Source organism: Centroberyx affinis, unplaced genomic scaffold (genome assembly GCF_046629955.1).
Source record: "Centroberyx affinis isolate AG114_WGS23_722 - 3 ecotype Tasmania unplaced genomic scaffold, CSIRO-AGI_Caff_v1 ptg002120l_1, whole genome shotgun sequence".
Taxonomy (NCBI): Eukaryota; Metazoa; Chordata; class Actinopteri; order Beryciformes; family Berycidae; genus Centroberyx; species Centroberyx affinis.
The window spans coordinates 1-13,702 of record NW_027280442.1 but is presented as its reverse complement, the minus strand read 5'-3'; the positions used below and the strand labels follow the sequence as shown (position 1 = coordinate 13,702).

Genomic DNA, 13,702 nt, shown 5'->3' with positions numbered 1-13,702 from the left:
GACATGTAAAATTTGCGTGAAAATATTAGGGCCACGCGCGAACAATGTATTCGAGTTTGTGTTTTAATTAACGTTAAAAAAAACAAAAAAAAAAAACATTTAATACAACTTTGGGGTGACGTGAGCGCGGGGAGGCAAGGAGGAGGGAGGGGAGCGTGTAGACGACGGACACGAGCGGAAGCCATGTTTGTTGTTCTTCCTTCTGTTTCCGAGACGTTCAGGGTCTAAACGGGTTCAACAGCCGTGTCTGCATGTCTCTACTAATTCTGTCACCAAATCTTCTTCTACCGCCCCCGAATGCAGGTAACGTGATTTCTGAGCTTGTGTCCGTGCTGGGGACCGGTTGTCCGGGTTGTCTTGGGTAAAATTTCCGTGCTAAATCCGCCTGCTTTAGTTCCCCTCTCCCCGCCCCCGAGCCGTCCGACACGGCGAGCCCGGACGGCGTGCGCTCTGCGGCCGCTAGCCAAACAAATCCAGCCCCGTGCCTGGCTCGAGCCCGCCGGACCGTTAACCGGCCAATACCTTTTCGGCGTGGTTTTAAACGCCGAAACTTGCTTTAAACGTCCACCGGATAGTGATATATGTGTGCGGGGGTCACATTTACCTCGCTGTCAGGTGTGACAGCTGGCGAGAGGCGGGCCAAACTTCCCCTGGACAGGCCCCTTATACGTGGTTGTCACTTTTGACATTATAGCTAGCTATGTTTGGATATTTGCCTCTCAGCTGCTCAGTTGTCGTTGCTACCAACCTTTATGCAAAACTCCTGCCATGCAAATCAGCTCTTACCCTTCCAAGGCGCTAGAACTGGGATTTACTAAAATATTCCTAAGTGGGTTATCAGTGGGAACTGCTGTGTAAATTTCGATACCATATCATGCAGTGTTATCCGGCTGGAAGTCGGCGTTGCCACTTTAGTCTCATGTCTTCGTGTGCCGGGTAACCGAGGCCAGAAGGCCGTATGTCTGCCTAGAGCCGCTATTGCCACTTACTTGTGACCCGGTAGACTGTAAACAGGTTATGTAAGTATGCTCCAAACTTATTCACCCACCGCTAACCTCCTAGTGCCTCCTGTCCCCTTTTCCCTAAGCACATGTCTCCTGGTGTTATGCATTCATCGGATAATGACATAGTCATGCAATATTTGCGCTTTATAACTGTTATTGATGTGTTTTCCACATGGCACTATGCATGTTTTCCTGACCTGTTTGGACACCAGACTGCTGACAGCAGGGAGTATAAACAAGGAGCTAATCGGTGCTGTAGACAGAGCCTCCTGCAAGCAGAAATAAGCTGCTCCAACATCCTTTTCAAGTGTCATTAGTATACTCTAAAGCAGAGGTTTGCATGGTTCGGTAGAAAGGCTGCAGTCAAGACCACCTTAGCTGAGTCTGAGTCAAATCCCAAGACCAGATCCAAAGCGGTGGAGAGAGCGATATTGACAAAATCAAATATCACAATATTTCTTACCCAATTTCTTGATTTTTGATAATATCACAATATTTTGGGGACTGTTGGTGCTTTCAGAAGATATTTACACATGAGAGTAGACTGAATGTGGATATGATGGAGAAGCAGGTGGAGGCATTCATTGTTCATTTCGCTCTAGAACGCTAGAATAGTCAGATAAGTTCAGAAAATTGTATAACTGTGAAAGAGGAGAAGACAACATTTAAGGATGAACAGAGATGTAGATCTGTCTGCAGTGTGAGGACCATTGCATACGCATGTTGAAATCCCTTAAATTGATTGTAGTGCTGGGGGAAAAATAAACCACGCATCAATAAAATTACCCTTCTTTTTAAAGTTGAGTCAACATCCAATAGTGGCCGAGAGACCAAGACAAGTCCGAGTCAAAATAGGTGTGGGACGAGTCCAAGAAGACATCTAAAAGCCCACTGGAAACTGGACTCAAGACATTTGTAGTTTTTCTATCATGTTTGTTTTTGTCTTTGATGACTGCGAACTTGTGTAGAAGTCAGATGCATTCAGGAAACAGTAAATTCAAAGCGAGAGCTGCATTTCAAAATATTTTTATGCATTGCATCAGTTTTGAGGCGAGATCACACGTGAGTAATGCGATCGCTGACTGATTATCACATGGGAATCAAGCTTTTTGGGTGTGAGTTTGACTGTGATGTGTTTAATTACCACTGACTCTTCCTATTCTGCTCTAAAAACAACATTGGCTGCTCAAACAGTGAAAGTGGCGGCATCATTTCGAAATCCATCAGCTACTGCAGCCTGCAGACCAATGATGTGGTTTCCTGCCCTCGTCACAAAACCAGTTGTCATGTTTCTAATTCATCAGGATCTCACCTGGAAAAAACCAAAGCGAATTCCTTGTATCATAGGCACAACACCGACTTACTCCTACAACAGGAATCTGTATGAGTGACATGAGCGCCCCAGCCTCTAGATAGATGCCAGTTTTTCTTTCCAGCTTGTCAGAATTAGCCTTGAGGTTCTTCTTTTGTATTCTTTTTTTTCTTTTGTGGATTAGGCCACGACTTGCTTTAGGCTTTGTGTTGTTGTTGTTGTTCTCAGGGTGGTTGTTCTCAGTGCTGCTACATGCTGGCTGTGGTTTTGCAAAATCAAGTTGGGTGAGAAAATATTTTGCTGGTGCGTTTTGGGACTTGCCAGCCACCATACTCTGGAGACACGATTCGGCATTCTGTTTTCAGTTTGACTTGCTGATACCGACCAGTCAGAGCAGAAATTTTGGTTCCTTTTTTTCTGGGGGTTTTTTTGGAAACGCACACAGAGCAACAGACACACACCTGATGACTGTCTTTGTAAGAACTCAGAAGTATTTCATGATGAAGGATTACTAACTTAAACAGATAACACCAAGCATTACCAGGGAATAACTTCTAAAGTGTTTGTTCGTGATGAGACAGAGTGGTGTTCCTATCCAAATAATCCAAGGTAAATGCAACAAATGATTGAAAACATCAAGAATTCATTACAGTAAGGGTAGGAGACTTTTTGTTTTTATGGTTGATTTACAAAATCTAGCTGCCCTTTTCACTATTTTGCCAGCCAAATATATTATATTTTGAGAATACAACCGTGAAACAAGTTTTTTTTTTTACCCGCGAAAGTAATGTATTTTTTTTATTTGTGAGTGTTTTGTTTGTATGTGGACCGCAGGAGGAATGGGGGAATCTGAATTTAAGCCTAAATCTCACTGGTTTTGCTCTCTTTCCAGATTAACAGGTATGCCAAAGGAAAAATATGATCCTCCAGATCCCCGTAGATGTTACACCATCATGTCAGCAGAGGAGGCGGCCAGCGGGAAGAAGTCCCACTGGGCTGAGCTCGAGATTTCTGGTCAGTCTAACTCCTTTTGGCTCCGCTTTCCCAAAGACAACTTAGCAGGAGGAAAGTTGGGGATATTTTGATTTATTCAGGGCTGCTGCAATGTGTCATTTCCACTTGCTGTTTGTTCCATTTGTCATTTGTGTCCCAGTCAGTCTGTATTCCAGACCTCCTTAGTTGAGTTCATGTCAGGATCAGGTCCAAAGGGCGTTGAGACCAAGATCAGAGCAAATCAAGTCCTATTCAAGTCTAGCCCAAAATAAAAAATAAACAGTGTTCATGTCTTCATGTCCAAATACATTTATATTTGTTTTGTTCCTAAATGAAATATCCACTACAGCTGCAAGTTGCAAAGCTGCAAAGTTATTCTTAAAATTGCTTATTTATTTACTCTGACCAGCAGCCAAAAAACAAAGTATTCATTTTCTAATGATATGAACCAGAGGAAAACAGGCAAATCTTAGCATTTGTGAAGCTGTAACCAGCAAATGTTTGGTATTTTTACTTGAAAATGATCAATTGATTATCAAAATTATCTCTGTCGATCAACTAACCAATAAATCGCCCATTTATATGTGGATACAAACAAACAAAAAGCTGGTTCATGGTGTTGTAAAGACTGTTTTCCTGTCAAGATGTTTTTGGTTAAAGGAGCCGTGGTTAAGACAGCGAAGATCTGTTGGCCCATGGGTTGTTAAAACACATCATTATGTTTTTTGACCCAGAAACCCTGAGGTTAATTAATAATTGTATAAAGTGTCACAGTGTCCCAAGCATTAATTTCTATAACTGAATGAGTGTCAGACATGGTCAGTAAACCTCCCCAAGCTAAATAAAGGTTAATAATTAACGTACAATCAGGTACAATGCATGTTTGTCAGATTCCCCTTTCATTTGTCAGATATCACATGATAATTAGCCTATGAATGAATAATAAATCTATCAGGGTTACAGTCAGGGTGGAAATTTACCAGGGGTAGACGGATATATCAGGCCGATACTGGGCTTTTATTAAATATCTGATATCAGGCAGTCAGTGTCGTCCAGCTCTGATGTGATGGAGGTTCCTTCTTGTCCACAGCTATAGAAAAATAGACTTTTTTCCTTTCCACATTTTATTTATTCATTTAATTTGTTCAATAATCATTTTTGTCAATTAACTTTCCATTTACAAGCAGTAATGTTTCCCAAAGTTTCTCTACCATTCAATAGGTGTGGTGGGTCACTCTGCCTTGAAGAGCTGCTGACACTAAACGAATCTCATCAGTCTGGTTTCAGTGGAGAGTTTTAGTGTCCCATGATGGACTAGATGCTGTTTCAGAGGCTTTTCCACCCTGACGAGAAGAAAACTCTGGGGGAAACCACTGAATACTTGTATTGTTTTGGCATTAAAATGGTCTGAAGATGTTTTGGCAGCGTCGCTACAAAAATATTGGCTTTCAAAAAACCCATATTGGTTGAAGCCTATAATTACCGCCAGCTAAATGCGGATTAATTTTGTCTGCGGCTGGTAAGGTTGTCTACTCTACCAGTCAATTTGACAGGTCTAACCATCATTTGCATGTCCTATTCTATTGTAAAAAAACAAAAAATCCCTCTAGTTAAAGGTGGCTGGTGAACTCTGGCATTTACCTGCCTCTGTCTTCTGCTCCAGCTGCTTTGACTGAATCACAAATGGCAGATATAGAATCTGTATTCATCAGTCCATCAATACATCATTCTTTATATAGTGCTGGCTGCTCTATTAGTGCACTAATTAGCGGTAAATCACACATGATTAGGCCTAATGAGTGAATTCGGACGCTTAATTCATCATCATTCATCATCAACCTGCGTCTGCATTCACCAGTCGCATAAACAAATGTTTCAGCTAACATTTGACAAGTTACCAATATTCCTTCAAAGCCAACCATATATGTGTCACTAGCTGACATCAAACAGCAAAAAATATTCACAGACGTTCCCATCTAGGCGTTTTCCGACCTTATGTCAGTGAATAAATATTCTATGCATCAGAGTTGTGTGCGGCTGCTTTTTTCTGTTTAGCTGTGCGGTTTCCTTCACGTTTTGGACTTCTCACTAGCTGACATTAACAAAAAACATGTTACAATAAGCTATGTACCGTATAACCTGCAGCTAGAGATAAATACCTTCCTGAACAACAGACCTTAATATTAATGTTACCGTAAACGAGCTCAAATTATCGTACCAAAACGTGCACTTATAATTAATTATGAATTGGCAGTTAAAAGAAAACATCTTTAGAGTAGCTTGACATCTTTTTGGTACCAAAAAAAGTTTATTTTCTTGCATTAGTAAACAAGGTTTGGTGAAGAAGAGGATGCCATCATTATAAAACCACAGAAGGGTTACAGCTTCGTTGCTTGGTAACGGCCAGGTGACGACAGACTCGCAATGCATTTCGGTATACTTTCATGGTTTTAGTGACCAGGCTTGTTCACTACATATTACAGTGCATTGTGGGAAATATGTAGCGCCCTCAAAATCATTCCACAATATCATTTTACGATTCGGACACTAACAAAAAATGTCTGATGTACGTATTAGTGCCCTAAATAGTGATCCATTCCAGCCACAGCCCAGGACACACATAACGGGACAGACAGGACTTAAAGGAATAAGACAAACAACACCAAATATGCAAAGCTGGTGTGGTAATGGGCTGCACATTGTGTGATTACTTCATGCTTAACTATTGTTGTGTGGGTATGTTAGTTTTTAGTATTAAGGACGAGTTGTGGAAAGAGGAATCAGTAGAAAGGAAGTTCCATATGGTTCCACTGTAAAGACGATCTGGTGCGTCCTCTGTGTTTGCCCCAGGCCGGGTGAGGAGCCTGAGCAGCTCGCTGTGGACGCTCACCCACCTGACGGCGCTGCACATCAACGACAACAACCTGAGCCGCATCCCGCCGGACATCGCCAAGCTGCCCCACCTGGTCTACCTGAACCTGTCCTCCAATAAGCTCCGCAGCCTGCCCGCCGAGCTGGGCAACATGGTCTCTCTCAGGTAGGCCGCCTGCCCGCCGCCAAATATAAACCAAATATAGTGTTATTAGTGCTGCTCAGAAACATCCCTACATGTTTTTGTCCAATTATGTGAGTGTTTTAACTCACAACCCCCAGAAATGAAGCGTGGTGTGTTCACGGACTCACTTTTGCAGGCAGAAATGTCCAAACTGGTCAACTTTTTTTTTTATCTTGAGCAATTTAACAGAAATCCATAATGATATAATGCTCTTTTATAACAGATAAACACATACGTAAGTACATTGGAAATACATTTTAAAGAAATACATACATATGAATATAGAAATAAACACATAAGTAAAAAACAAACAAACGAAACCCACAGAACAATGGTAAACTGGTGAACTTTGACGCCAAATGATGTGTTTTATTTTTGCCTATTTACTTGATTCATTGTTGGAAGATGAATATTTGTTTTGTTTTATTTATATATAATTCATTTGTAGTCCCTGGCCACTTTATACCAACCGTCAAGTAAGACATTATGTACAACATCTTTCAGGCACCAAAAAATAAAAAATAAAGTGTCTATAAAATAGACACGCAGAAAGAGACGCAGCAAACATTTCAGCATTTCACAGGAAAAAGTAATTTATCACAAAAGAGCACATTTGTCGAGTCCAAGTCAATCCCAAGAGCCGGTCCGGTAGAGTTCAAGCCAGCTGAGACCAGAACAAATAGAGTCCTGTTCAAGACCAAAACCAAAATAGACAATGAACCGAGTACATTTCTTTCCAAATGCAAAAATAATGCTTAAGGCGTTTCTTAAGGATGAACAGAGATGCGGGTCTATGTACAGCAGCTCTGTACTAAACCCTTCAACACCCACCTGATCAAAGCAGACGATTTGGACTAATCAATGCATAGAGGTTTGAGGACTGTTTATCACTGTACACAGGTGCAGTCCCTTAAAGGGTTTGTATTGGTGGAGAGAAAGTAAACAAAAATGGACCAGGTGGAGAAAAAAACTTATCTTGTCTGATAATGTGGTGGACAGACACAAAAAACACTTTTGTTGGAAACATCTTTGAGATTCATTGTCTCTGCTTTGTTTGTGTGTGTATGTGTGTGTGTGTGTGTGTGTGTGTGTGCGCGATATATCTATTGGAAACCGGCAGCCTGTAAACTATCCAATCCAGTTAGCATATTTGCTGACTTGTAGCATATTTGTCGGCTTGTTTGAGGTTTATACAAAGGATTGAATGTTGCCAGTGACTTTGTTTGGACAATTTCAGGAGCTGAGTCACTGTCTTCACACAACAGTGCATATATTGTTCTAAAACATCAATTCAATTCAAAGAAAAATCAAGATGACAAGCAAAGACACAATTAAATTGGATAACTGAATCTAAATGATAAAACAACATGGTGGAAGACGCTGTGCAACAAAAAGTTCTGCTGCCAGAAATGATATGTTTTCTCTGTGTGTGTGAGTGAGAGAGAAAATCTGTATTTTGACACAGATACTCTCTCCCATTTCTCCAGGGAATTGCTTTTAAACAACAATCTTTTACGAGTTCTGCCTTATGAACTTGGGAGGCTTTTCCAGTTACAAACCCTGGGGCTAAAAGGTAAGAGTTTTTGTTTTTGTTTAGATTTTTCCTTCTTTTTTTTAAACCAATAAAGCAATTAAATATTAATTAAATGAATTTATGTTTTTCAGTGTGTAATTTCTGTCACATAAAATGTTTGGGTTTTTTTGTCTACGTAAGCAAGTAAGCAGCCATCATTCGGAGGTCATGTAAAACTTAAAAATAGTGAAAGTGACTGGTGAATTACGAGACAAAAAACTGAGTGTCTAGTGTATAGTTAACTGGTTTTGAATGTGTGTTTGCCAGGTAACCCTTTGTCCCAAGACATCCTCAATCTCTACCAGGAGCCGGACGGAACCAGAAAGCTTTTGAACTACATGCTCGACAATCTAGCAGGTAAATGGCGCCGGCGCTTCGCCTTACCACGCCACCCTTTATCGCGACTCATGCATATTTAACCGACCGTTTAGTGTAAACCTGAGCGCCGCCGCAGGTATATCGTCCCATTGTGTTTGTCCCGGTCAAACGAGCGCTAATCCCTTATTTCCCTTTGCCCTGTTTTCAGTGCACCCAGAACAGCTGCCCCAAAGACCTTGGATCACTCTGAAAGAGCGAGACCAAATGATTCCCACAGGTACGTGAGCATGAAACAAACCGCTTCACCTTCAGCTCTAAGCTCTGCTGCTGCAGCTGGAGCAGGACTTGTTGATGCTCAGGTGAATTGTGAGTTTGATACAGTGACAAAGACATTCGAGTCCCTTTCATGTTTTGTTTTTTTAACTTCAAGCTGCACAAGGCAAGATTCTTATGTAAAAATCTACCTGTCTTATCAGCATAATTCACAAAGCGGAGCTGCAACAGAGGAGAGCGTTTTGAAGGGTTTTGAAGTTCAAAGTGTTCAGTTATCTCACACTCACCAGTATGCAAAGTTGCCCAGTGAAGCTTTGATGTTAGCCGCTGGTTTGCACAGTGGTAAAAAAAATTAAAGTAATATGAGAAAATACAATAATACAATACAATACAAATAATAAACACAGAAAGAAGAGGAAAAAAAGCCAAATCTGTGCAGGTGACATTTAAAAAAACACCAAGAAACTTGAGTCTCACCTGAAAACGAAAGAAAGAAAGAAAGAAAGAGAAAGAGCTGTTAAACCAGTCACAACGCTAAAGTAACACTTGTAGGCCAATTGATGCACTGATCTAAGCATTTGTAGGGAGTGAAACCCACTGTGCCTTATTTGGTCTGTTTAGGTGCACACAATTCAACTGAAACAACTAGAGTGAAATCAGTGAATGGGGGTGAGAGGTGTCTTATTTGAAATTCAAGTCAGGTTTCCTCCAAGATGCAAGATGCAGCGCAGCAGATCTTTCAGTCAAGCGTCCATCTTAATGTTAGACATTCATCTTGCCATTCTGTATTGCTGATTGATATAACACAACAGCCAGTTCATAAAGCTTTTCCACTGTCTGTTCTAAACAGCCGGTGTCTGGTAGCTCTTTCCTGGGAAAAATCCTCTGCCGCCCAGGAAGTGATGTGTTTTAGGTTTCCGGTTTGTTTAGAATCAACAGAAGAAGAAGAACTGGGTAGTTAGCATGAGCAGCGATAGCCACCATGGCTGAACAGACAAAGAAAAGAGAAACTCAAACTGCATCAATAGAAAATCCAAGGAAAAAGACAAAGTCACAGTACTGGACACAGCAATGAGCGCTTAGCAAACAAAGATGGAGACTAAATAAAAACAACACTCCCCCCCCCCGAACTAAAGCTCTTCTCCTTTATCCCGCCTCTCTCTCTCTCTCTCCTGTGCAGCCATGTTCACGGTCATGTGCTACAACGTGCTGTGCGACAAGTACGCCACGCGGCAGCTGTACGGCTACTGCCCGTCCTGGGCCCTCAACTGGGAGTACAGGAAGAAAGGCATCATGGAGGAAATCACCAGCTGCGACGCTGACATCATCAGCCTGCAGGTAAGAGGGTCTGCTTTGTTTTTGTGCTCCTTAATGTGCTAGAAGTGTGATTTCCCGACCTCCTGAATGGGGAGAGAAAAAAAAACGCAATTGTCCAATCTCCTCTACCGGAGCAACAGATAACAGAGAATCACTGATTTTGGGGTTTTATCATGGAGGAAGATACACAACCTATAAGTTACTACCAAATAGTTCAACATCACTTTAAAATGAGACAGAGCACCCACACATGTCCTGTTACAGTAGTGAGCATTTCCCCCCCCTCTCCTCCTCCTTTTCTCTCTTTTTTTTCTCTCCCTTCTTCCTTTTGTTTGAGTAATTTATACAATTATTTGATTATCTTAGTATATTTTTCCATCCTTCGTCTAAATGTACTCTGGAACCTGTAATCCTATGGGTGGGTGGGTGGGTGGGTGGGCAGGGTGGTAGGGATGTGAATGGGGACTTCAATTTGTCAACATATTTGATGAATAGTGCTTCTTTGTATTTGGGGGATGAGTAGGTGACCTGAAGTCAAATATACATGTTTTGTATCTTTTACTCCTCCTGTGGGATAAAAACTTGGAAAATCAATAAAAATATTTACAAAAAAAAAAAAACGAGACAGAGCAGGTAGCGGTCAGGATTTTTTTATCCAGTGGTCACACTCTGTTGCACTGTGGGCGTCAAGAGGTGAATTCAGCTCAATCAGTCAGACACTTCACTCCTCTGGACTTGTGTGCTATCCAATTTCATCATGGTTTACAGCACTTGAAAACATAATTTTCCCACAAATCATGTCTGTTGTTTTAGATAGCAGTTTACTTAAAGCTGCAATAGGTGACTTTTATGGATCAACATTTGTTTAGAAGTAATAAAAAGTAAATTGCTGCGTTTGGTGGCCAAAGACGAGCAGGATAACATGTCAGAATCTCAGAAACAGCGGCAGCCCCCCCGTTCCTCACACTTTCGCTGCAGTTTTTTTGTGATTTTTTGGTTGTTTTTTTCTCACTCCACACAATCCTCTTCCCATATTCAGAATGAATTCCTCGGTATTTTTGGGATGAATACTTTTGCAAATTCAAGAAATCCAAGAGTATACGTCTCAAAAATACATTGTATACATACTGTATATACAAGGGTTGTGAACTGTGACCAAAAACTCCAACCTTTTTGGTCACAGTTCACCTTCTCTCTCACCTGGATTATAGCTTCAGTTTTTCCTTCTGTGTGTTTTGAAATCATTTTTAGTTTGCTAACTGCAGCTTGCAAAACCATGAATGTACCACGGGTCTGTACAGAATCTGTACTTGTTTACTAGTTAAATAGCTTTTTAGAATAGAGGAGAGACTAGTTGGCTGGTAGTCTGGTGTCTGGAGCAGGCAAACGTACCGGCCATGGCATTTGGCGGACCAAGGACACTTCCATAAGACGCATGGCGGCGGTTGATGGATTCGGTGACTGCGGCAGGGTTTGAACTCGTGACCTTTTGGTTAGAGGAAGGCCTCTCTCACCGCCACCAGCTGTCTATTGACTTCTAATAGAATACTCAGGATGATTTACTCTTGACACAGTGTCAGTTTTAGCAGAGTGTAAGGTTTATTGGGGCGTTCGGTTTGTTCAGTGCAGCAGTTACCAAGCTGTACTCCATTCAGAGCTGCACAGCTGCCATCTGCTGCTCAGATCCATCCGGTGTATCCAACCGTTCCCCTTCCATTCACAAGCAAGTCAGCGTGTACTGTATTGAAATAGATGCGAGATATAAAGAAATTATCCAACCGCTCACTGTGAGACTTTGCTGAAAATGTAATCACATCTTTATTTTTCTTACAGCATTTGTAAATAGGCTTATAAAAGGAGCGAACAACACGTTTCGCTTCCTCGCTTCCTCAGGTTCACTTGTTGTAGATACTGAGATCTTGAGGTAGATATTACTGATTAACCATCATCAATTTACATGTGCCTCCACCAGAATGTATTTCACAACTTTTTTTAACGCATTCATTGCATTACATGATGGATTTCAGCCCAACTGTAGATTTACAGCTGTATCCTATATAGAGCTGCAACGATTAATCGATTAGTTGTCAACTATTAAATTAATCGCCAACTATTTTGATAATCGATTAATCGGTTTGAGTAATGTTTTAAGAAAAATGAGTCAAAATTCTCTGATTCCAGCTTCTTAAATGTGAATATTTTCTGGTTTCTTTCCTCCTCTATGACAGTAAACTGAATATCTTTGGGTTGTGGACAAAACAAGACATTTGAGGACGTCATCTTGGGCTTTGGGAAACACTGATCCACATTTTTCACCATTTTCTGACATTTTATAGACCAAACAACTAATCGATTAATCGAGAAAATAGACAGATAAATTTTTTAATATGAAATATTAAAAAGTTAACGATTGTTGGTTACCGACCAAAGTGGCTGGTAGTGCTGTTAGTTGAAGAAGGTTGAGGAAGATGAAATTCAGCTACTCTGGAGGCTGATGGATGTCCTGAAAAGTGTCTTTTATTGGTACAGAAAGACAAATTTGTTTCAGCAGAAAGCTTTCATCAAGGTAGCATGACAAAGAGACGGTGGATCTTTATTGACAGTGAAGGATTTCTGCTGAACACGTTGGTTTTTCTGTACCAAGAAAGACTGAATTTGATCTTGCTGCTCTACTGTTTTCAGTTCATACACCTTGGTTAAAAGGGAGGATCGAGATAGTTTTGTTTTTCATGCATTTGGCCTCATCAGCACTGTGATCAGCACGACACTACAGACACACATCAGCTTCAGTCTGAGAGAATGTAGTCGGTCAAAAAATGTTGTGTTGATATTTTCCCGCACACTGCAGCCTGTAATATGCTGTTCACCAGTTAGTAAGAATAGTGTTTGGTTTGTGTTTTTATTGAACTATTTTCTGACATGACGGCCTGGGTGGGAAAATTCCACCAGCCAAATGAGGGATAATTTAATTTCCTTTGAACTGTCGTAACGTTTTTCTTTTCCTATTCTCAACTTTTCCTACACTGTATTGGTTTTTATACACCAAAGTTTTTATTTTAAAACCTGATAATTTTATGATTTGTCTTGTTTTATTTTGCTGCCTTTGTGAATCACTTTGTAACGTGGATTTTGAAAAGTGCTCTATAAATAAAGATTATTATTATTATAATTTACAGCAAGCATACAGTATCCGATTTGTGTTGACGTCTTGAATTTTGCAATAATGACCGACTCCGTGTACACTATCAGCTGCCTATGTGTTATCCTGCTTATTACAAGGCTATTAATAAAAAATTTCCCAGCATTTGGCCGGGGGGGCTGGTGGTAACTTCCCACTCTGGCCTCAGCCTCTCATACTGACATCTTCACACATATTTAGCTGAATTGCTCTATAAAGTATCTCTCCCTGTGTGTCTCCAGGAGGTGGAAACGGAGCAGTACTACACCCTCTTCCTGGAAACACTAAAGGAGCGCGGCTACGACGGCTACTTCTGCCCAAAGTCTCGTGCCAAACTGGTGTCCGAACAGGAGAGGAAGCACGTGGACGGCTGCGCTGTGTTCTTCAAGACCGAGAAGTGAGTTCAGTTCAGTTCAAACTTTATTCAAGACTTGTCTTAAAAGATAAAGGTCCATACCAGGTAAAAACTATGCAATTACAGACAATTACACATAAAAAGAATAGAAAAGGTAGACACTTAATTTCTACAGATGTAGCCACTGTAGAAACCCCACCTTTTACTCCACGCTTTACTAAATATATTTGTGTATTTGTAGGTTTGTTTCTTTGTCTATTTCTTAGTTCATATATGAAAGCTGCATGTCCATGAATGTTTCAGATAGGATTGGACAATAGTGTA

The 13,702-nt window shown here is 40.9% G+C and overlaps 1 protein-coding gene across 1 annotated transcript; it reads left to right on the top strand.

Moving 5' to 3' along the window:
• The first annotated feature begins 216 nt into the window (after window positions 1-216).
• LOC139654618 (CCR4-NOT transcription complex subunit 6-like) lies at window positions 217-13,424 on the top strand. The gene is made up of 8 exons (XM_071531736.1): window positions 217-303; window positions 3,209-3,330; window positions 6,160-6,346; window positions 7,852-7,937; window positions 8,205-8,294; window positions 8,464-8,532; window positions 9,709-9,866; window positions 13,266-13,424. Exons 2-8 carry the CDS (start codon window positions 3,219-3,221, stop codon window positions 13,422-13,424), a joined length of 861 nt encoding a protein of 286 aa, XP_071387837.1. The 5' UTR covers window positions 217-303; window positions 3,209-3,218.
• The last annotated feature ends 278 nt before the right edge of the window (window positions 13,425-13,702 follow it).